The 22,385-nt window shown below is 45.7% G+C and overlaps 1 protein-coding gene across 1 annotated transcript; it reads right to left on the bottom strand.

Annotated features, from left to right (window-relative positions):
• Positions 1 to 780: 780 nt before the first annotated feature.
• LOC138354163 (uncharacterized) lies at positions 781 to 22,385 on the bottom strand. Its single transcript, XM_069308053.1, has 3 exons — positions 22,291 to 22,385; positions 19,755 to 19,899; positions 781 to 1,248 (listed from the first exon to the last, which is right to left on the bottom strand). Exons 1-3 carry the CDS (start codon positions 22,383 to 22,385, stop codon positions 781 to 783), a joined length of 708 nt encoding a protein of 235 aa, XP_069164154.1.

The raw sequence follows: 22,385 nt of genomic DNA, 5'->3' as shown, positions 1-22,385 counted from the left end.
TAATTGTATGGTAATTATAATTGTGGTGGAGAGGAATTACTATGAAGGGGTGGTGTTACATGGGAGGAAGTGGCGGTGTGTGTTAGGGAATGGTATGGTTTTCGAATGTTTTTTTCGGTTTTCGATTTTTTTTCAACCATAACATGGTTGTTATGTAATAGGGAGTTGTTGTGTGTGATGGCGTGGTTCAGTGAGGGAGGGAGTGGTGTTGTAAGGGAGAGAATGGTGTTGTGAGGGAGAGAGAGTGGTAGTGTGTGTGGGAGGGAGGGTGGGAGGGAATTATCAGGAGAAGCACCAAGCCATTACGACTATATAGCACTTGGAAGGGGTCTGGATAAGGATTTGAGATGTGACGGGAGGAAAGGAATGGTGCCCAACCACTTGGACGGTCGGGGATTGAACTCCGACCTGTATGAAACGCGACCGTCGCTCTACCGTCCAGCCCAAGTGGTTGGGTGTGTGTGTGGGAAGGAGTAATGTTGTGAGAGAGAAACTGGTGCTGTGTGGGTGGGGGATAAATGTCTTGTGGGTGGATATAGCATTTTACGGATGGGATATGATAAAATTAAAGTGTCAAGACAGGAGATAACCTACATTTTAGAATATAATAATCTATGTACTATCATGGTTAATGTCCGTATATATGATAGGACTTAGATTGTACATTGATTACACTAAATGAATATTAATCATTTTTCTCATTATTCTTCTTCCAAATTGCCAAGATATTCCCACCCATTTCTCATTAGTATCATCATAACAAAGAAATATAGTTACAAACTAATATTGCAAAAAAGAATAAGATATTTGGGGAGCACTTTTGCAGTCACCTGTTACAGTGGACTTGACTGTGGACTTGACAGTGGACTTGACTGTGGACTTGACAGTGGACTTGACTGTGGACTTGACTGTGGACTTGACTGTGGACTTGACTGTGGACTTGACAGTGGACTTGACAGTGGACTTGACAGTGGACTTGACAGTGGACTTGACAGTGGACTTGACTGTGGACTTGACAGTGGACTTGACAGTGGACTTGACAGTGGACTTGACAGTGGACTTGACAGTGGACTTGACAGTGGACTTGACTGTGGACTTGACAGTGGACTTGACTGTGGACTTGACAGTGGACTTGACTGTGGACTTGACAGTGGACTTGACTGTGGACACAAAAGTTGTGCAACCGTTAGCATGTTTACCAGAGTTCCCACTTACCAGTAACGTGAATAAAAGCTTCACTTTTAAAAGCTAAAATAAGTAAATAAAAAGCTATTAAAAGCAAAGAAAAAGTAAATAAAAGCTTAAAAATGTGTTTTTAGCTTTTAGTGTGTTTACCAATCACAGTTCCCAGTTATCATTAACGTAATAAAAGCTTCACTTTTAAAAGCTAAGATAAGTAAATACATGCTTTTAAAAGTTAAAAGAAGTATATAAAAGCTTTTAAAAGCTAAAATATGAAAACAATAGTTTTTAAAAGCTAAAATATGAAAACAATAGTTTTTAAAAGCTAAAATATGAAAACAATAGTTTTTAAAAGCTAAAATATGAAAACAATAGTTTTTAAAAGCTAAAATAAGTAAATAAAAGCTAAAAGTGTGTTCTTAGCTTTTAGTACGTTTATCAGTCAGAGTTTCCAGTTACCATTAACGTAATTAAAAGCTTTCCTATCTTTATTTTAGCATCTAGATTGATACTAACATTCAACCCTTATTTTAGCATCTAGATTGATACTAACATTCAACCCTTATTTTAGCATCTAGATTGATACTAACATTCAACCCTTATTTTAGCATCTAGATTGATACTAACATTCAACCCTTATTTTAGCATCTAGATTGATACTAACATTCAACCCTTATTTTAGCATCTAGATTGATACTAACATTCAACCCTTATTTTAGCATCTAGATTGATACTAACATTCAACCCTTATTTTAGCATCTAGATTGATACTAACATTCAACCCTTATTTTAGCATCTAGATTGATACTAACATTCAACCCTTATTTTTGCATCTAGACTCATGACACATTTTGTACCCACATTATTACAGGGACAAATGTTGACACCAAAAAAAATGTACTCGCCTCTAGAACAACAATAGTTGGTACAACATAAGTGTAGCAAGTGAGCCTCTTGCAGGGAGGTCATGTTTAAAGACACCATAACAAATGTATAGTTCTTCACAGTTCAAGTGTCACACGCTACCTCTCCTTAACAGGCATCTTGAGGTTATCTTGAGATGATTTCGGGGCTTTAGTGTCCCCGCGGCCAGGTCCTCGACCAGGCCTCCACCTCCAGGAAGCAGCCCGTGACAGCTGACTAACACCCCAGGTACCTATTTTACTGCTAGGTAACAGGGGCATTCAGGGTGAAAGAAACTTTGCCCATTTGTTTCTGCCTCGTGCGGGAATCGAACCCGCGCCACAGAATTACGAGTCCTGCGCGCTATCCACCAGGCTACCAGGCCCCTTTTACCAGAGTGAAGCAAATTTATTTATTATTTATTTATATACACGAAGGTATATTGGGTTTGTGAGAATACATAGCATAGTATTTACAATCTTGTAAAGCCACTAGTACGCGCAGCGTTTCGGGCAGGTCCTTAATCTAACAGATAATTTTAAGTAGGTAAATTCTAGCAGAATTAATAAAATGATAACAGATACATTGCAAGAAAATAATGAGTTGAGAGAGATTAGTAAGTATATTAAAGCACATTGGTATATTAAAGCTCTGATTGATTACATTGACAGCTTGATTGGTAATTTAAACAATATTAATAGACACCATACAGCAGATTGATAGCACATATAAGAAGACAGCAATGATCACAATGGTAAAGATGTTCGGATTGGGTACATAATGATTGGGAGATTGGGTAGCAATAGATACGTGCAATTTTAAAGCAACAAGGTAAAAAAATATGATGATGAAATTAGGTACTTTTTAGTTTTGTTTTTGAATGACAAAAGTTGGACAGCTTTTCAATTCATTAGGGAGTGAGTTCCATAGACTGGGTCCCTTTATTTGCAAAGAGTGTTTACACAGATTAGGTTTGATTCTGGGGATATCAAAGAGATATTTATTTCTGGTGTGGTGATAATGGGTTCTATTACATCTGTCCAGGGAGAGATTCAGAGCAGGATTTGCATTTAAGAACAGGGTTTTGTAAATGTAGTTCACACAAGAGATTTTGTGGAGTGAGATTATGTTTAGAGTGTTTAGGGAGTTAAACAAGGGGGCTGTGTGTTGTCTGAAAGCAGAATTCGTTATGAATATGTTGAGGGACGAAGACAGTTGATGAGTTCATAGAGATATATTGACGAGCGAGTGAGCCAAACACGTATTGTGATTGTATGTCCTTCTTAGGTACAAGAATTATTTTGGTTGTGTTTGCGGGGGATCGAAATCCAGTTGATAATGTCATATCGAATACGCTCCAGTGACCTTGACCGCTCAAGGGACAGAGTGATAGTTGAGGTCGCATTTAGAGAGTAGATTTATCATTTTATTTAACCTAATTTCCGACCTCATCATACGGGACATGCCATTACCCTGCACAGTGTAGTTTCTGAGAGAGAGAGAGAAGATTAAGCCACCCAAAAGGTGGCACGGGCATGAATAGCCCATAAGTGGTGGCCCTTTTGAGCCATTTCCAGTATCAATAGATGATACTGGAGATCTGTGGAGGTGCGACTGTACCCTGCCGTGTAGTTTCTATGAAGTGACTTTATTTATATTATAAATTATTATTTAATTTTGATGAGGCTGTTTCTGTGATCATTCTCCTCACATATCCCTAGACAACAGATGCATATAAAAAGCTGTGAAGTAAATAAAAAAATAACTCAGAATAGAGGAAGATCACCCCCCCCCCCCTTCATGTAAACTATAATGTAAAGAGTTTACCATGCCAAAGAAGAACAATTACTCTGTGAGTAAGACCTCTACACACAGATTTACATTTAGGTTGAAGAAGAAACTCGAGTGCAACGCATTATAATATACAATCTTTTCTTCTGAAGTTAACACCTGTTTCCCGGGATTTACAACCTCTATACTTATAATTAACAACTACATCTCACCTTTGCAATAATAATTTTACCAACCCTCTACTTGCCAGTCATCTTCTTGAGAGGTTATCTTGAGATGATTTCGGGGCTTTTTAATGTCCCCGCGGCCCGGTCCTCGACCAGGCCTCCACCCCCAGGAAGCAGCCCGTGACAGTTGACTAACACCCAGGTACCTATTTTACTGCTAGGTAACAGGGGCATAGGGTGAAAGAAACTCTGCCAATGGTTTCTCGCCAGCGCCTGGGATCGAACCCCAGGACCACAGGATCACAAGTCCAGTGTGCTGTCCGCTCGGCCGACCGGCTCCCTCCCATGCATTCACATCTCATGATTTCCATCTTCAAATCAAGTCATCTGAAAGGTCATAGCTCGACATCCACACAAAAAATCTTGTTAAATTTCTTCGGGAGCGTTTACCATCGTGTCAAGCGATGAGTCACAATAACGTGGCTGAAGTATGTTGACCAGACCACACACTAGAAGGTGAAGGGACGACGACGCCTCGGTCCGTCCTGGACCATTCTCAAGTCGATTGTCCAGGATTGAGAATGGTCCAGGACGGACCGAGGCGTCGTCGTTCCTTCAATTTCTAGTGTGTGGTCTGGTCAACATCGTGTCAATAGATGCCCTTGTAATCTTGACGTCACGCAGTGTGCACATTATAGCTTGAAGTAGTGATGGGAAATAATGTTAAGGGAGGGAGAGAAACTAATAAGGTAAGGCATACCATGAACTATGGAAGCCTGTCAGGAGGAGTCAGGAGTCATTTGCTTCTCTACCCACGTATACTTGTTATAGAGAAAGAGATAGAGATAGAGAGAGAGAGATAGAGAGAGAGAGAGAGAGAGAGAGAGAGAGAGAGAGAGAGAGAGAGAGAGAGAGAGAGAGAGAGAGAGAGAGAGAGAGAGAGAGAGAGAGAGAGAGAGAGAGAGAGAGAGAGAGAGAGAGAGAGAGACAGAGAGACAGAGAGACAGAGAGACAGAGAGAGAGAGAGAGAGAGAGAGAGAGAGACAGAGAGACAGAGAGACAGAGAGAGAGAGAGAGAGAGAGAGAGAGAGAGAGAGAGAGAGAGAGAGAGAGAGAGAGAGAGAGAGAGAGAGAGAGAGAGAGAGAGAGAGAGAGAGAGAGAGAGAGACAGAGAGACAGAGAGACAGAGAGACAGAGAGAGAGAGAGAGAGAGAGAGAGAGAGAGGAGAGAGAGAGAGAGAGAGAGAGAGAGAGAGAGAGAGAGAGAGAGAGAGAGAGAGAGAGAGAGAGAGAGAGACAGACAGACAGACAGACAGAGAGAGAGAGAGAGAGAGAGAGAGAGAGAGAGAGAGAGAGAGAGAGAGAGAGAGAGAGAGAGAGAGAGAGAGAGACAGACAGACAGACAGACAGAGAGAGAGAGAGAGAGAGAGAGAGAGAGAGAGAGAGAGAGAGAGAGAGAGAGAGAGAGAGAGAGAGAGAGAGAGAGAGAGAGAGAGAGAGAGAGAGAGTGAGAGGGAAGCGGTAGATTAACACGTTTATCTTATTTATCGACTGTGAGGGTAGATAAATAGTTTGGCAAGGTAGATAAGCCATCTACCTAGACAAATATTCAAGGTAGATAAATGGTTTGGGATATCTTCCGAAGTGGTCAGCTATGTGTAGGGGAAACTCATGCAGGTTGGATTGGCACTCGAGCAAACAGCTTCTTTGACCCGGAGGAATGAGGCAATTGGGCAGTTTAGGACGTGGTAAGGCCAATGTGATTCAGGAGGAGATGATGACACGTCCATATTGCCGTGTCTGGCCTTGGTGTGTGGCTGTGCCGGTGGCAATGACAGACACGGCAGTAACACGGGTTCAGGGTGTGGCGTAGCATCAGGGCACTGGGTAAATAATGGCAGCAGGGCGCTGGGTAAATAATGGCAACAGGGCACTGGGTAAATAATGGCAGCAGGGCGCTGGGTAAATAATGGCAGCAGGGCGCTGGGTAAATAATGGCAGCAGGGCGCTGGGTAAATAATGGCACCAGGGCGCTGGGTAAATAATGGCACCAGGGCGCTGGGTAAATAATGGCACCAGGGCGCTGGGTAAATAATGGCAGCAGGGCGCTGGATAAATAATGGCAACAGGGCGCTGGGTAAATAATGGCACCAGGGCGCTGGGTAAATAATGGCACCAGGGCGCTGGGTAAATAATGGCACCAGGGCGCTGGGTAAATAATGGCAACAGGGCGCTGGGTAAATAATGGCAGCAGGGCGCTGGGTAAATAATGGCAGCAGGGCGCTGGGTAAATAATGGCACCAGGGCGCTGGGTACATAATGGCAGCATGGCGCTGGGTAAATAATGGCAGCAGGGCGCTGGGTAAATAATGGCACCAGGGCGCTGGGTAAATAATGGCAGCAGGGCGCTGGGTAAGTGACGGCAGCAGGGCGCTGGATAAATAATGGCAACAGGGCGCTGGGTAAATAATGGCAGCAGGGCGCTGGGTAAATAATGGCAGCAGGGCGCTGGGTAAATAATGGCAACAGGGCGTTGGATAAATAATGGCAACAGGGCGCTGGGTAAATAATGGCACCAGGGCGCTGGGTAAATAATGGCACCAGGGCGCTGGGTAAGTGACGGCAGCAGGGCGCTGGGTAAGTGAAATTATATCAACAAACACAGCCTCTAAGCTAAGCAACTTAAATATGTATATTTTATAATGTGATTTGCTTATCATACACACCTCCCTCATCCAGTGGACTGCGGTTGAAGGGTTAAAACGACTCGCATTTGCTAATTACAATTAGCAAACTGGCTGTTTCGTTACAATTTCTTTTACGAGCTTCATCATTTAGATGAGGAGAGAGCTCTTGACATTCTATTTTTTCATTCAATTGCACATATATTCTTATTTCAGAGCATTGTTAATTGTAATTCTAATTTAGATGCAGTCTAATTGCGAATTATCTGTCAGAGTGGGAATGTGAGTGATCTATTATCAGATTTGTTCTTTTCATTGTTTTGGCTTACAGTCTCCGTGGTGTAGTGGTAAGACACTCGCCTGGCGTTCCGCTAGCACTATGTCATGGGTTCGTATCCTGGCCGGGGAGGATTTACTGGGCGCAATTCCTTAACTGTAGCCTCTGTTTAACGCAACAGTAAAATGTGTACTTGGATGAAAAAACGATTCTTCGCGGCAGGGGATCGTATTCCAGGGACCATAGGATTAAGGACTTGCCCGAAACGCTACGCGTACTAGTGGCTCTACAAGAATGTAACAACTCTTGTATATATCTCAAAAAAAAAAAAAAAAAAAAAAAAAAAAAAAAAAAAAAAAAAAAAAAAAAAAAAATTAAGAAATATTATATATTTTTTTAAATTTATATGTCAAAGAATGTGGCATAAATAAAATAAAATCAATTACAAAAACACAAACCAGCAGCCAAGACACAGAAGAAGGGCAATCGTCCGAACAGATATGAACAGGAAATACATACATAAGACCACGATAACAAGCAAGTACACACTACAATAATCTAAACAATCAAATAACCACAAGAAGATAAGCAGGTAATAAACAGAACCAAACCCGGAAGGGCCCACAAACCTATTTATTTACATACGTACATGCCAAAGACAAGCGACATAGATTACAGGGAAAAAATACAGCAAACCAAGGCAATGCCTAATGTTTATGTGGAAAATCAGCCTTAGAATATCACAGACAATACGTCTCCCAGATCACCCATTCTTCTCTGTCAACGCGACCGCCTGGCTGTGATTTAGGGCACGTCATCAATTCTGGAACATCACATATGAAACTCCTCATGATTGGCACCCACACAAGATGCACGGGAACGGGGTCCGGCGGCACACTTACCCCTGACACCACAGGGGCGGTAGCACAGGCGGCGGCTGCACATCGGTCCGCAGGAAAGGTGACAAGGGCACAAATCCACACGGCGAACGTCTTTTTTTCAGCGCATCCACAACGTCCGTATGGTGAACGTCCTTCCGAAGTACTATCACAAAATCTCCGCTCACAGCACCCGACTACCCGCCACTCCGGGGGCGGGGGAGGGAGGAGGCGACAGCTCCCGGGGGGGGGGAGGGAGGGTGGAGGCGACCGCTCCCGGGGGGGTGGGGGAGACGACAGCCCAGGGCAGCTGTCGGAAGAGGGGCACTCAGGAACCATCACTGAGTTCCCCACATCAGAACCCGCCACATGTACAACCGCAACTACCACTCGCGCACCTGCCAGGCCTCCACCAGGCACCCCCAACAAGCCCAAGCTTCTCATCGTCCGAATACATGCAACTAGCAAATTCGCCCTCTTCCCCTCTGCCCAGTCAGGAGTCTTACGGGGCAGAGCAGTCGAAGGGTGCCTTGTGCGCTTAGGGTCCGGCTGCATGCCAATCCGAGCTGTCCACCGCCATCGTATCTGACTCCACAGAAACACAGGGAATCAGTGCCCGGGCACGCAAGCTACACACAAGTAAAACCTCAGGAAAGGCAACAACATGGGGAACCAGCCCAAGCACAAGCGGCAGCATCCCTCCATAACCCACCAGCACATCAGGCAGAAGATGCTGGCAAGCAGCAACCAGAGGCACAGGAGATCAGTCCACAACGGCCACAGATGGAGGAGGGAGAGGCAGCGAGTATGTCAAAACCGGATCCACTGAAGAAGCATCCACACCAGCCGCAGAAGTGGGAGGTGGGGGAGGGTGGATCTGCAGCACCACACTCATGCCAGTAGCACACACGGCAGCCGCAAAACTCACTGACGACGACGGTATAGCCACGGGCAGGCAACCCCCCCACCAGCCGCATCCTCAGCATCAAGTACCCGCAGAGGCACGACATCCACGGACACACCCATATCCGCGGAAGCCTCGTCAACCACCAGCGGAGGGAATTCCTCCTCGTGGAAAAGATTCACCCAATTGAGGACACCTGCAGCCTGGTGCCCTTAAATCCAGCAACGGAAGCATTTCCGCGGCTGCCGGGCATAATACCCACGGATATAATAACCCATTAGCTTGATAGATGACGAGATGTCAGACCGAAGCCGCATTTCCGAGCGTTCGAATGCCATTCTGGACGCCCCTCAAGCGACCAGATGAGATAACATTCATCAGCACAGACACTACCTTCCCAAACTGGCCAAAGTATTGCCGTAACAACACCTCAGGAAACTCGATAGGTGCGCTGTGGACACTGTCATAGGTAGAAGCGCCACGGCAGTCGGAGACAATAACCGACCCAGCAGCACCCGGCAACTGGAACATACGCCCATCAAAACGGCGCAGACACTCCCAGTAGTCCTCCTCAGTAGAAAGCTTCACCACCGCCTGATGCTTACTCAACAATTCCACACCACAGACGGCAGCTACGCTAATACCCGAGCACATCAAACACCGTCCTGTAGATGGTAGGGTAATCCACAAGGCCCGAAAATTCCAGGCCAATCTACTGAGTCTACAGCACGAGGGGCCTCTCAGTTTTAGTTGGGCACAAGGCCCCCAGCCAACAACCACACCAAGGACCGCTCACTTGTCAGGTACACCAGCAACTGAAGAGAGCAGGCAGGACAACAACCCCTCTGGCGGCCAAACACCCAATCCCATAGGTGTTATCAGCATTTTCTCGGGTAGCCCACCACCACTAGTTCAGTGAGAAACTTGTCGCCACAGATTGAGATCCCTCCCGTGCTGGGAGGAGAGCATAGTGCTTGTAGGAAGGGATTTTCATTTGTTTTTATTTATTTATTTATTTATTTATTTATTTATTTATTTATTTATTTATTTATTTATTTGTGGGTACAGGCACAAACAACTGCTGACTCCTGTTAGCAGGTTGAGAGCTTTGCCTTCCCGTAGTTCATGGTAATTAAGCCTTGCTCACTAGTTTCCCTGGAATACGACCCCGCTAATCGTTTAACAACAAGTACTCGATCACTGCCGGTGAGCAAAGGCATACAGTTAAGGATTGGCGCCTAGTCATTCCTTTCCAACTAGGATACGAGCTTAGGTCAAATCACTCACGAAAAGCGGAGCGAGTATCTTGAAACTTGAAACTTGAAAATTCTCATGAAGCTGATAAACAGGGGGAAAGGAAGAACAGGGCGAGGATGCAGAAATCTTGAGCGAGGAACTGGAGACTAGGCGAAGAGGTGAGGTAATGATCGGTGGCCCAACCATCGCTGATATGAACTTGGGTTGATATCTGTAGTGATGAGTGGGGCGTTATTAGCAGTACACACCAGGGCTGGGTTCGCAAGCAGCTGGCAGTTGATGGTAGTGGTTGGTGGTACTTGATTCTTGGGTCTTCATTCCCCCATGCGTCATCATTCTTCTTTCGTGGGTCTTCTCACCTCAGTGTTGTTCTTTCTTCCGGTCACTTTCAGCAGGCTTGGATCGTTGGTCTTTTTGGGTTGCTTGGTAGGTTACCTGGTTGATTACCTGGTTGATGGGGTTCTGGGTGAGAGTTTGGTCCACTAGGCTGTTGCTTGGAGCGGCCCGCAGGCCCACATACCCACCACAGCCCGGTTGATCCGGCACTCCTTGGAGGAATATATCTAGTTCCCTCTTGAAGATGTCCACGGTTGTTCCGGCAATATTTCTTATGCTTGCTGGGAGGACGTTGAACAACCGCGGACCCCTGATGTTTATACAGTGTTCTCTGATTGTGCCTATGGCACCTCTGCTCTTCACTGGTTCTATTCTGCATTTTCTTTGATATCGTTCACTCCAGTACGTTGTTATTTTACTGTGTAGATTTGGTACTTGGCCCTCTAGTATCTTCCAGGTGTATATTATTTGATATCTCTATCTCGTCCTCTCTCTAGTGAGTACATTTGGAGGGCTTTGAGACGATCCCAATAATTTAGGTGCTTTATTGCATCAATGCGTGCCGTATATGTTCTCTGTATTCCCTCTATTTCAGCAATTTCTCCTGCTCTGAAGGGGGAAGTGAGTACTGAGCAGTACTCAAGACGGGACAACACAAGTGACTTGAAGAGTACAACCATTGTGATGGGATCCCTGGATTTGAAAGTTCTCGTAATCCATCCTATCATTTTTCTGGCTGTCGCAATATTTGCTTGGTTATGCTCCTTAAACGTTAGGTCGTCAGACATTATTATTCCCAAATCCTTTACATGCTGTTTTCCTACTATGGGTACATTTGATTGTGTTTTGTACTCTGTATTATGTTTAAGGTCCTCATTTTTACCGTACCTGAGTACCTGCAATTTATCACTGTTAAAATCATGTTATTTTCTGATGCCCAGTCGAAAACTTTATTAATATCAGCTTGAAGTTTTTCAGTGTCTTCAGCCGAGATAATTTTCATACTGATTTTTGTGTCATCTGCAAAGGATGATACGAAGCTGTGACTTGTATTTTTGTCTATATCTGATCAGAGAATAAGGAAAAGCAGCGGTGCAAGGACTGTACCCTGAGGTACAGAGCTTTTAACTGCACTTGGACTAGATTTTATATGGTTGACAGTTACTCGCTGAGTCCTGTTTGACAGAAAACAGAGTATCCAGCGTCCTACTTTACCGGTTATTCCCATTGACTTCATTTTGTGTGCTATCACGCCATGGTCACATTTACCGAAAGCCTTTGCGAAGTCCGTGTATATCACATCAGCATTCTGTTTTTCTTCTAATGCCTCAGTGACTTTGTTGTAGTGCTCAAGTAGCTGTGAGAGGCACGATATTCCCGCTCGAAATCCATGTTGGCCTGGGTTGTGAAGGTCATTGGTCTCCATGAAATTGGTGACCTGACTCCTAATCCCTCTCTGAAATACTTTTATGTGCGATGTTAGTGCAACTGGTCTATAATTCTTTGCCAATGCTTTGCTCCCTCCCTTGTGTAGAGGGGCTATGTCTGCTACTTTAAGTGCATCTGGTATCTCCCCCGTGTCCAAGCTCTTCCTCCACACTATGCTGAGTGCCTGTGCTACCGTCACTGCATTTCTTTATAAATATTGAATTCCATGAGTCTGGACCTGGGGCCGAGTGCATGGGCATGTTTTCAATTTTTCTTTCAAAATTTAGTACGCTCGTGTTGATATCAGTTATATTTACAGGGGTTTACAGGTAGGCTTGGTAGTCAGTCTACTTCATAGTGGTGCTGTCGTTCGAGGTTGTAGATGCGGTGTCCAGAAGGAAATCGTTAGGTATGTGGAGGAGGGGATTGTGTTCCAACTGAGATATCTTCATCTTATGAGTCAAAACCAGAGTCGGTGTATCTTGATGGTTGAGTAGTAGCAGGTCTTGTAGCCGGAGCAGAAGGTTCAGTGGGCGCTCACACGATGTGTGGAATTGCAGCAGATGTCGTCGGAAGTGAAGGCGTCGGCTCCGGGGATGCTTCGTCTACAGCAGCTGTAGGAGCAGGAGTTGCAGCAACGGACAAGTAGATTGGTAACCGCAGCAGCGTTTACAGTGGTCTGGATCAGGAGCCTGAGTAGAACTCGTGAATGGAGTAGAGGTGGCGTATACTTCCTCGGGTATGATAAACATCAGGTGGCCGTTTGCAGCGTAGAAAATGATCAAACACCTCACTCATTCCTGGTAGTTGGAACCAGCAATCTTGTCAGCAACCGTTGACAGAGCATAGTGCTGTATGGTGAGTTGACAGAGCATAGTGCTGTATGGTGAGTTGACAGAGCATAGTGCTGTATGGTGAGTTGACAGAGCATAGTGTTGTATGGTGAGTTGACAGAGCATAGTGCTGTATGGTGAGTTGACAGAGCATAGTGCTGTATGGTGAGTTGACAGAGCATAGTGCTGTATGGTGAGTTGACAGAGCATAGTGCTGTATGGTGAGTTGACAGAGCATAGTGCTGTATGGTGAGTTGACAGAGCATAGTGCTGTATGGTGAGTTGACAGAGCATAGTGCTGTATGGTGAGTTGACAGAGCATAGTGCTGTATGGTGAGTTGACAGAGCATAGTGCTGTATGGTGAGTTGACAGAGCATAGTGCTGTATGGTGAGTTGACAGAGCATAGTGCTGTATGGTGAGTTGACAGAGCATAGTGCTGTATGGTGAGTTGACAGAGCATAGTGCTGTATGGTGAGTTGACAGAGCATAGTGCTGTATGGTGAGTTGACAGAGCATAGTGCTGTATGGTGAGTTGACAGAGCATAGTGCTGTATGGTGAGTTGACAGAGCATAGTGCTGTATGGTGAGTTGACAGAGCATAGTGCTGTATGGTGAGTTGACAGAGCATAGTGCTGTATGGTGAGTTGACAGAGCATAGTGCTGTATGGTGAGTTGACAGAGCATAGTGCTGTATGGTGAGTTGACAGAGCATAGTGCTGTATGGTGAGTTGGCAGAGCATAGTGCTGTATGGTGAGTTGACAGAGCATAGTGCTGTATGGTGAGTTGACAGAGCATAGTGCTGTATGGTGAGTTGACAGAGCATAGTGCTGTATGGTGAGTTGACAGAGCATAGTGCTGTATGGTGAGTTGGCAGAGCATAGTGCTGTATGGTGAGTTGACAGAGCATAGTGCTGTATGGTGAGTTGACAGAGCATAGTGCTGTATGGTGAGTTGACAGAGCATAGTGCTGTATGGTGAGTTGACAGAGCATAGTGCTGTATGGTGAGTTGGGAACCGGCATCTGCCGTGGTGAAAGCTGGGTCGGTGATTGACCGGTTATCTTGAGGTTATCTTGAGATGATTTCGGGGCTTTTTAGTGTCCCCGCGGCCCGGTCCTCGACCAGGCCTCCACCCCCAGGAAGCAGCCCGTGACAGCTGACTAACACCCAGGTACCTATTTTACTGCTAGGTAACAGGGGCATAGGGTGAAAGAAACTCTGCCCATTGTTTCATGCCGGCGCCTGGGATCGAACCCAGGACCACAGGATCACAAATCCAGCGTGCTGTCCGCTCGACCGACCGGCTATGTATATGGAATTATTCCCTTTTCCACAGTAAATGTAACGCTCATGTAAGTATGTTTCAAATTATTATTAAACCAATAATGATATTTTCATATTATTTTTGTTATTGAAAATCCAATCTATGCCTGGATAATATTTTAATAATACTTCTAATCTGGTGTTGTCTACATATACTCGTCGATAGTGAATGAAAGATCTTTTTATTTTAAATATTTGGAGAATTTTAAATATTTGGAGAATTTTAAATATTTGGAGAATTTTAAATATTTGGAGAATTTTAAATATTTGGAGAATTTTAAATATTTGGAGAATTTTAAATATTTGGAGAACATAAATTCTTAGTGAATTTAGTAACACATTTTCTGGTATTTTATGATGTTACTGAACAATTCTCAGCGTTTACTTATAATAAAAAAAGTTCAGCTGCAGTCAAGCTTAAGTTTCAGCTTTCGGTGAACTAAACATTCCTAAAGTAAATCATTCATGAAATGTTTATATTTTTGCTCATTTAATTAACATAACTGTGGGGAAAGGAAGCTAAGAATAGGATTCTGGAAAATCACAGGTGACCTCTAACAGATGAACAGGTAAAGGATAGGCTTTCAGGTAAAGGTGGAGACAGTGGGGCTGTAGAGGTCATATTGGTTGTAGTGATGTTGGTACGTGAGGAACATACCAACATATCGCATCGCATCACATCATAGCAGTGATGCGATCGTGACTAGTAACAAAGGCTCCGGTGATAGTAGTCGTTAAGGGGCATAACTGGCCGACCCCTCACAGTGTTCAAGAGAGAACTGGATAAGCACCTCCAAAGGATACCTGATCAACCAGGCTGTGACTCATACGTCAGGCTGCGAGCAGCCGCGTCCAACAGCCTGGTTGATCAGTCCGGCAACCAGGAGGCCTGGTCGACGACCGGGCCGCGGGGACGCTAAGCCCCGGAAGCACCTCAAGGTAACCTCAAGGTAGGTAAGGTTATAGAGAAACAGACACAACACTACCAAATGACTAAAAACACCGACAGGCAACGCAGAGCAACATTGAAAAGCACTCTTAAGCAATGACGAGTAACCAAGAGCAACACTGAAAATGCACCCAGACACAGGTGATAATCAAGAGACGATAACACACTCAAACGGTACAGAGCAACACTTCAAAAGACTCTTATCAGCCTTACTCATCACCTCCCTCTCTTCTCTCCGTCACCCCAATCATACCAATCATAGAGGTCCGCGGTTGTTCAACGTCCTCCCAGCAAGCATAAGAAATATTGCCGGAACAACCGTGGACATTTTCAAGAGGAAACTAGATTTATTCCTCCAAAGAGTGCCGGACCAACCGGGCTGTGGTGGGTATGTGGGCCTGCGGGCCGCTCCAAGCAACAGCCTGGTGGACCAAACTCTCACAAGTCAAGCCTGGCCTCGGGCCGGGCTTGGGCAGTAGAAGAACTCCCAGAACCCCATCAACCAGGTATCAACCAGGTATACCATTTAGCATATTTTCGCGACTTCCCTTTCCATCTGCCAGATATTCTCGTCCCTCCCAAAGCGTGCATATAACAGCAATCAGAAAATAAAATAGAATTTAACCAGTATTAAACTTCTGAGAAGCATAACATAGTATTTTTTTTATAGAGAGAACAAAAGAAAGAGAGATTACAAAATTAGTTGAGGATGTGAGTGGGAAAAATACACAGCAGATTAACTTTTATGTTCCAAAGCGATTATTTACTTTGAGCCCCAAAATTATTGATCTAAATAGACAAAGATAATCTTACTCCCCCTTGCACATAGTCCATCTTATATTGAAGGCAAAAAACTGGAAGAAAACACAAAAGATAGGCAGGATTTTTTCAGGGGGGGAAAGGCGGGGAAAGTAAAGAGGATTGAAAGGCATAGGTGAAGAGAAGTCTAGAAATGAGAAATACAGTGAGAGTTATGAAAGCCGGCGGGCTGTCAACCTTGCTGACATGTTGTGTGGGTGTTGGCAGCTTAACTAAGCTTGCTCTCTCTTGTCAGGAAGCTGTGAGTGTGTGAGAGGTTCTTCACATGTATTTCAGCATCTTTGGATGCCAATAGTGAGTATAAATGAATACTATGTAGCATTCATTTATACTCACTCCGATGCTTCCATGCATGTTATGTTGTTCTGTTTAAGGCTAGTTATTTTATTATTATTATTTATATATATTACTTATATATATATATATATATATATATATATAAACTGAAAACTCACACCCCAGAAGTGACTCGAACCCATACTGGCAGGAGCAATCTGCTGGCGTAAAGGACGCCTTAACCACTCGACCAACATGACGGGACACAAAGGAGGTGATAGCCGAAGCTATTTGAACCCCCCCCCCCCCCCCCGCCGGCACTTGGTTAGTAATCTTGGGCATGGCATTTTATCATTTTATCATCTCACACACCCTCCCAGGTCTCCCCCACACACCCTCCCAGGTCTCCCCCACACACCCTCCCAGGTCTCCCCCACACACCCTCCCAGGTCTCTCTCACACACCCTCCCAGGTCTCCCTCACACACCCTCCCAGGTCTTCCCCACACACCCTCCCAGGTCTCTCTCACACACCCTCCCAGGTCTCCCTCACACACTCTCACAGGTCTCCCCCACACACCCTCCCAGGTCTCCCCCACACACCCTCCCAGGTCTCTCTCACACACCCTCCCAGGTCTCCCTCACACACCCTCCCAGGTCTCCCCCACACACCCTCCCAGGTCTCCCCCACACACCCTCCCAGGTCTCCCTCACACACCCTCCCAGATCTCCCCCACACACCCTCCCAGGTCTCTCTCACACACCCTCCCAGGTCTCCCTCACACACCCTCCCAGGTCTCCCCCACACACCCTCCCAGGTCTCCCCCACACACCCTCCCAGGTCTCCCCCACACACCCTCCCAGGTCTCCCCCACACACCCTCCCAGGTCTCCCCCACACACCCTCCCAGGTCTCCCCCACACACCCTCCCAGGTCTCCCCCACACACCCTCCCAGGTCTCCCCCACACACCCTCCCAGGTCTCCCCCACACACCCTCCCAGGTCTCCCCCACACACCCTCCCAGGTCTCCCCCACACACCCTCCCAGGTCTCCCCCACACACCCTCCCAGGTCTCCCCCACACACCCTCCCAGGTCTCCCCCACACACCCTCCCAGGTCTCCCCCACACACCCTCCCAGGTCTCCCCCACACACCCTCCCAGGTCTCCCCCACACACCCTCCCAGGTCTCCCCCACACACCCTCCCAGGTCTCCCCCACACACCCTCCCAGGTCTCCCCCACACACCCTCCCAGGTCTCCCCCACACACCCTCCCAGGTCTCCCCCACACACACCTGTTATGACTCAGCCTAACCTTTTTTTGTATTTCTTTATCATAGAAATCAGCGTATAAATACGAACAAAACATAAGTTACCTGAGCAACATATCAGTACACACACCAATGCAATACAAGTACATAATTACTCGTTCCCAGAACACAGTACACTGACGCACCCAAATGTTACAACAAACCCACACAATTGGAATATAGTTAGGGTACAGAAAGCACAGAACAGCAACGCCACACAACAGAAAACATACATAAATAGTATTCACATATTTGGAGCCTCAACAACGGAGGCTTTTACCACCCACCAAAGTGTGAAAAAATATAAGGAACATAATAAAACAAAACAAGTAATTATAGGAGAAATCCTACATGAACAAACATACAGTAATCCACATATAAATATATCAATAAAACAGAAAACGTTCTGATGAAATTAGCATATACAAGACTGGAATTATGAACATTTCAAAGTCAGAAATGTGCTCAACAGATAACACGTTCACAGATCTTTTCGAGCTAGCAAGATGAGGAGACACCCCTGATCCTTGCCACAGGACACAGACACACACACACACACACACACACACACACACACACACACACACACACACACACACACACACACACACACACACACACACACACACACACACACACACACACACACACACACACACACACACACACACACACACACACATACACACACACACACACACACACACACACACACACACACACACACACACACACACACACACACACACACACACACACACACACACACACACACACACACACAGTACCGGCCACATATACACTGTGGAGTACATAATGAAGAGCAAGCATTTACTCAAACGAAGTGAAACCCATTACAATGTGTTTATTGAGAGGTATATGACGAAAGATGAACAAATAGCCCACAAGAAGAGAAGGCAAGCACGCCACCATACCCCTAGCCGCTCAGGTAGCCTCACCTCCCAGGTCACCTCCCAGGTCACCTCCCAGGTCACCTCCCAGGTCACCTCCCAGGTCACCTCCCAGGTCACCTCCCAGGTCACCTCCCAGGTCACCTCCCAGGTCACCTCCCAGGTCATCTCCCAGGTCACATCCTCCCCAACTCTGCCCTCCTATGCCTCTCCCTGCCTCAGAGTCTCAAGGTTTGGTACACCAATGCCGATTGGGTATCCAATAAAGCAGAGGAGACAAAGTAAAGAGTTAGTGAGGCAGACCCAGACATAGTGGCAATAGTGGAAACTAAAATAAATGGCATGATCTCGGATGCAATCTTTCCAGAGGGGTACCAGGTGATAAGAAAAGAAAGGACACAGAGACAGGGAGGAGGAGTGGCACTCTTAATAAACCGAAAATGGAAGTTTGATGACCTGGAAAATCCGGGTACCAATGAAAGCACGATCTCCATACATGGAGCTCTGACAGTGGATAGAAAGAAGATTGTAATCTTGATACTCTACAATCTCCCACCAAACAGTAGAAGGCCCAGGCAGGAGTATGAGGACAGCAACAATGTATGTATAGATGAACTGCAGAGGGTAGCATCAATAGTGCATAGAATGAGAACGAAGTTGCAGGTCATGGGGGACTTAAATCACGGAGAGATAAATTGGGAACAAGGAATCTCCATGGTGGGGAGGAGACGTGGGGAGCGAAGCTGGTAGACGTTATTGACAGGAATTTCCTAACAGAGCACGTGGAGGATGACTCAAGGGAAAGAGGAGGGTATACGCCGAGCCTATTAGTCCTAATTTTCACCCAGAATGTAGAAGACATCGAGCAGTTGGAACATGAAATACCACTAGAAGCTAGTGACCATTGTGTCGTAGTCTTTGACTACATGATGGAACTTAAAATTGTGACCAAAGGACAAGAGGTCCGGGAAAGGAGACTTGATTACAGAAAATGGGACTACAGAAGGACAAGGGACTACCTGGGAGAAGTGCAGTGGGAGGAGGAATTAGAGGAAAACAGTGCAAGGTATAATGAACCAAGTCATATGGATATGCAAGGAGGCTGAAGAGAGATTTATTCCAACAGTAAAGGAAAAAAGCAGAAGGGAATATATTATCCTAGGGTTTAATGGACAGTGTCAGGAAGCAAAGGTGAGAAGCAGGAGGGAGTGGAGGAAGTACAGAAGACAAAGGACAGAGGACAACATGATTATATGTAACACAGGTAGGAACGATTACATTAACATAAGAGAGTATCGGAAAGAAATTATGAGAATGATATTGCAATCAAAGCTAAAAAGCAACCTAAATTACTACACAGTTATATAAGAAGAAAGATGTCGGTAAATGACCAAGTGACAAGACTGAGGAAAACAGAAGGGGCATATACAGAAAGCGACAAGGAAATCTGCGAGGTACTGAATGCAAAATTCCATGGAGTGTTCACAACCGAGCCTGAGCAGCTCCCAATATTAGAAGAGATTACCTCAGACGAAAGACTATCAGATATAGAGGTGATAGCAGAGGAGATCATGAAACAGTTGACAACACTAGATGCAACTAAAACGGTTGGACCAGACAAAGTATCACCGTGGATACTAAAAGAGGCAGCGCAGGCTCTCAGCGTGCATCTGGCAATGATTTTTAATGAGTTACTTATGTCAGTAGAATTGCCCAGTTGTGGAAGGAGGCAAATCTCGTACCGATTTAACACTTAACTACAGACTCGTATCACTGACAAACATACCCAGCAAAATACTTGAAAGAATAATTTGGCTAAGACTTGTTGAGCAGCTGGAGAGCATTGGGTTTGTAAACAAGCACCAACATTGGTTCTGGACAGGGAAATCATGCCTAACAAACCTTTTGGAATTCTATGATCAAGTAAAAAGGATAAGGCAGGACAGAAAAGGCTGGGCAGAATGCATATTTCTAGACTCCCAAAAGGCCTTTGATACAGTACCGCACATGAGACTGCTATACAAACTTGAGAGGCAGGCAGGAGTAAGCGGAAAGGCCCAAGCATAGGTTAGGAACTACCTAACAGGAAGGAGCCAGAAGGTAATGGTAAGAGGCGAGCAGTCGGTCTGGCGAGCAGTAACGAGTGGAGTATCTCAAGGATCGGTGCTGGGACCAGTCCTCTTTATAATTTACGTAAATGATATGTTTACAGGAGTGGAATCCTACATGCCAATGTTCACGGATGACGCAAAATTAATGAGAAGAGTTGTGACAGATGAGGATTGTAGGGTCCTCCAAGAGGACTTGGACAGGTTGCAGAGATAGTCAGGGAAATTGCTGCTGTAGATCAACACGAGTAAATGTAATGTTATGGAAATGGGATCGAGTGATAGGCGACCAAAGGGACAGCACACAATGATGGGGAACTGCCTACCTGTAACGATTTGAGAAAGAGACCTGGGAGTGGACCTAACACCTAATCTAACTCCCGAGACACAAATAAATAGGATAACGACAGCAGCGTATTCTACACTGGCGAAAATTAGAACATCATTCAGAAACCTAAGTGAGGAGGCTTTTAGGGCGCTTTACACTGCCTACGTGAGACCAGTCTTCTTGAGGTTATCTTGAGATGATTTCGGGGCTTTTAGTGTCCCCGCGGCCCGGTCCTCGACCAGGCCTCCACCCCCAGGAAGCAGCCCGTGACAGCTGACTAACACCCAGGTACCTAATTTACTGCTAGGTAACAGGGGCATAGGGTGAAAGAAACTCTGCCCGTTGTTTCTCGCCGGCGCCTGGGATCGAACCCAGGACCACAGGATCAAAAGTCCCGCGTGCTGTCCGCTTGGCCGACCGGCTCCCTGGGGTGGTCTTCGTGTATGCCGTGCTATTATGGAGCGGTATGGCCTGGAAAAGGTTCAGAGGTTTGCGACGAGCCTTGTCCCAGAGTTACGAGGGATGGGATATGAAGAGCGTCTGAAGGAACTGAACCTTACGACACTAGAGAAAAGAAGGGAGAGAGGAGATATGATCTTGAGGTTATCTTGAGATGATTTCGGGGCTTTAGTGTCCCCGTGGCCCGGTCCTCGACCAGGCCTCCACCCCCAGGAAGCAGCCCGTGACAGCTGACTAACTCCCAGGTACCTATTTACTGCTAGGTAACAGGGGCATTCAGGGTGAAAGAAACTTTGCCCATTTGTTTCTGCCTCGTGCGGGAATCGAACCCGCGCCACAGAATTACGAGTCCTGCGCGCTATCCACCAGGCTACGAGGCCCCTTGTATAGGGACATATAAAATATTCAGGGGAATTGACAAAGTGGAAATAGATGAAATGTTCACACGTAATAGTAACAGAACGAGGGGATATTGGTGGAAGCTGGAAACCTCAGATGAGTCTCAGAGATGTTAGGAAGTTTTCTTTTAGCGTGAGAGTAGTGGAAAAATGGAATGCACTTGGGGAACAGGTTGTGGAAGCAAACACTATTCATAATTTTAAAATTAGGTATGATAGGGAAATGGGACAGGAGTCATTGTTGTAAACAACTAATGGCTAGAAAGGCGGGATCCAAGAGTCAATGCTCGATCCTGCAAGCACAAATAGGTGAGTACAAATAGGTAAGTACACACACACACACATGCACACACACACACACACACACACACACACACACACACACACACACACACACACACACACACACACACACACACACACACACACACACACACACACACACACACACACACACACACACACACACACATACAGCACCATATACACCATGAAGCACAATGGCAACAGAGGTACACATAGCAACATTAGACACCACCCAATAGAACTATAAGGAAGGGTAGATGTGCAACGCACGAAACAAACATAACAACATATTATAATAAAACCACATTCAGCCAACACACACATAACATACACTCAAGCAACAACGGCGAAGAACCAAACACATACATGCACAAACGGAAACGCAGCCAATGAAACTGTACAACTACAACGACAGACGTCGGTGCTCGGTAAACTTACATCACTTGAGCAGAAGTGACCTACTTGGTTGCAGTTTTCGCCAGCAGGGGGTAGGTGTCTCTACCCTCCCTGATGTCCCTGCCTGGTGTTGACGTGGCGCTTTTACGATGAGCGGCCAT

The sequence above is a fragment of the Procambarus clarkii genome, chromosome 61 (genome assembly GCF_040958095.1).
Source record: "Procambarus clarkii isolate CNS0578487 chromosome 61, FALCON_Pclarkii_2.0, whole genome shotgun sequence".
In the NCBI taxonomy this organism is placed as follows: domain Eukaryota; kingdom Metazoa; phylum Arthropoda; class Malacostraca; order Decapoda; family Cambaridae; genus Procambarus; species Procambarus clarkii.
This window is presented reverse-complemented; position numbering and strand designations above follow the sequence as displayed.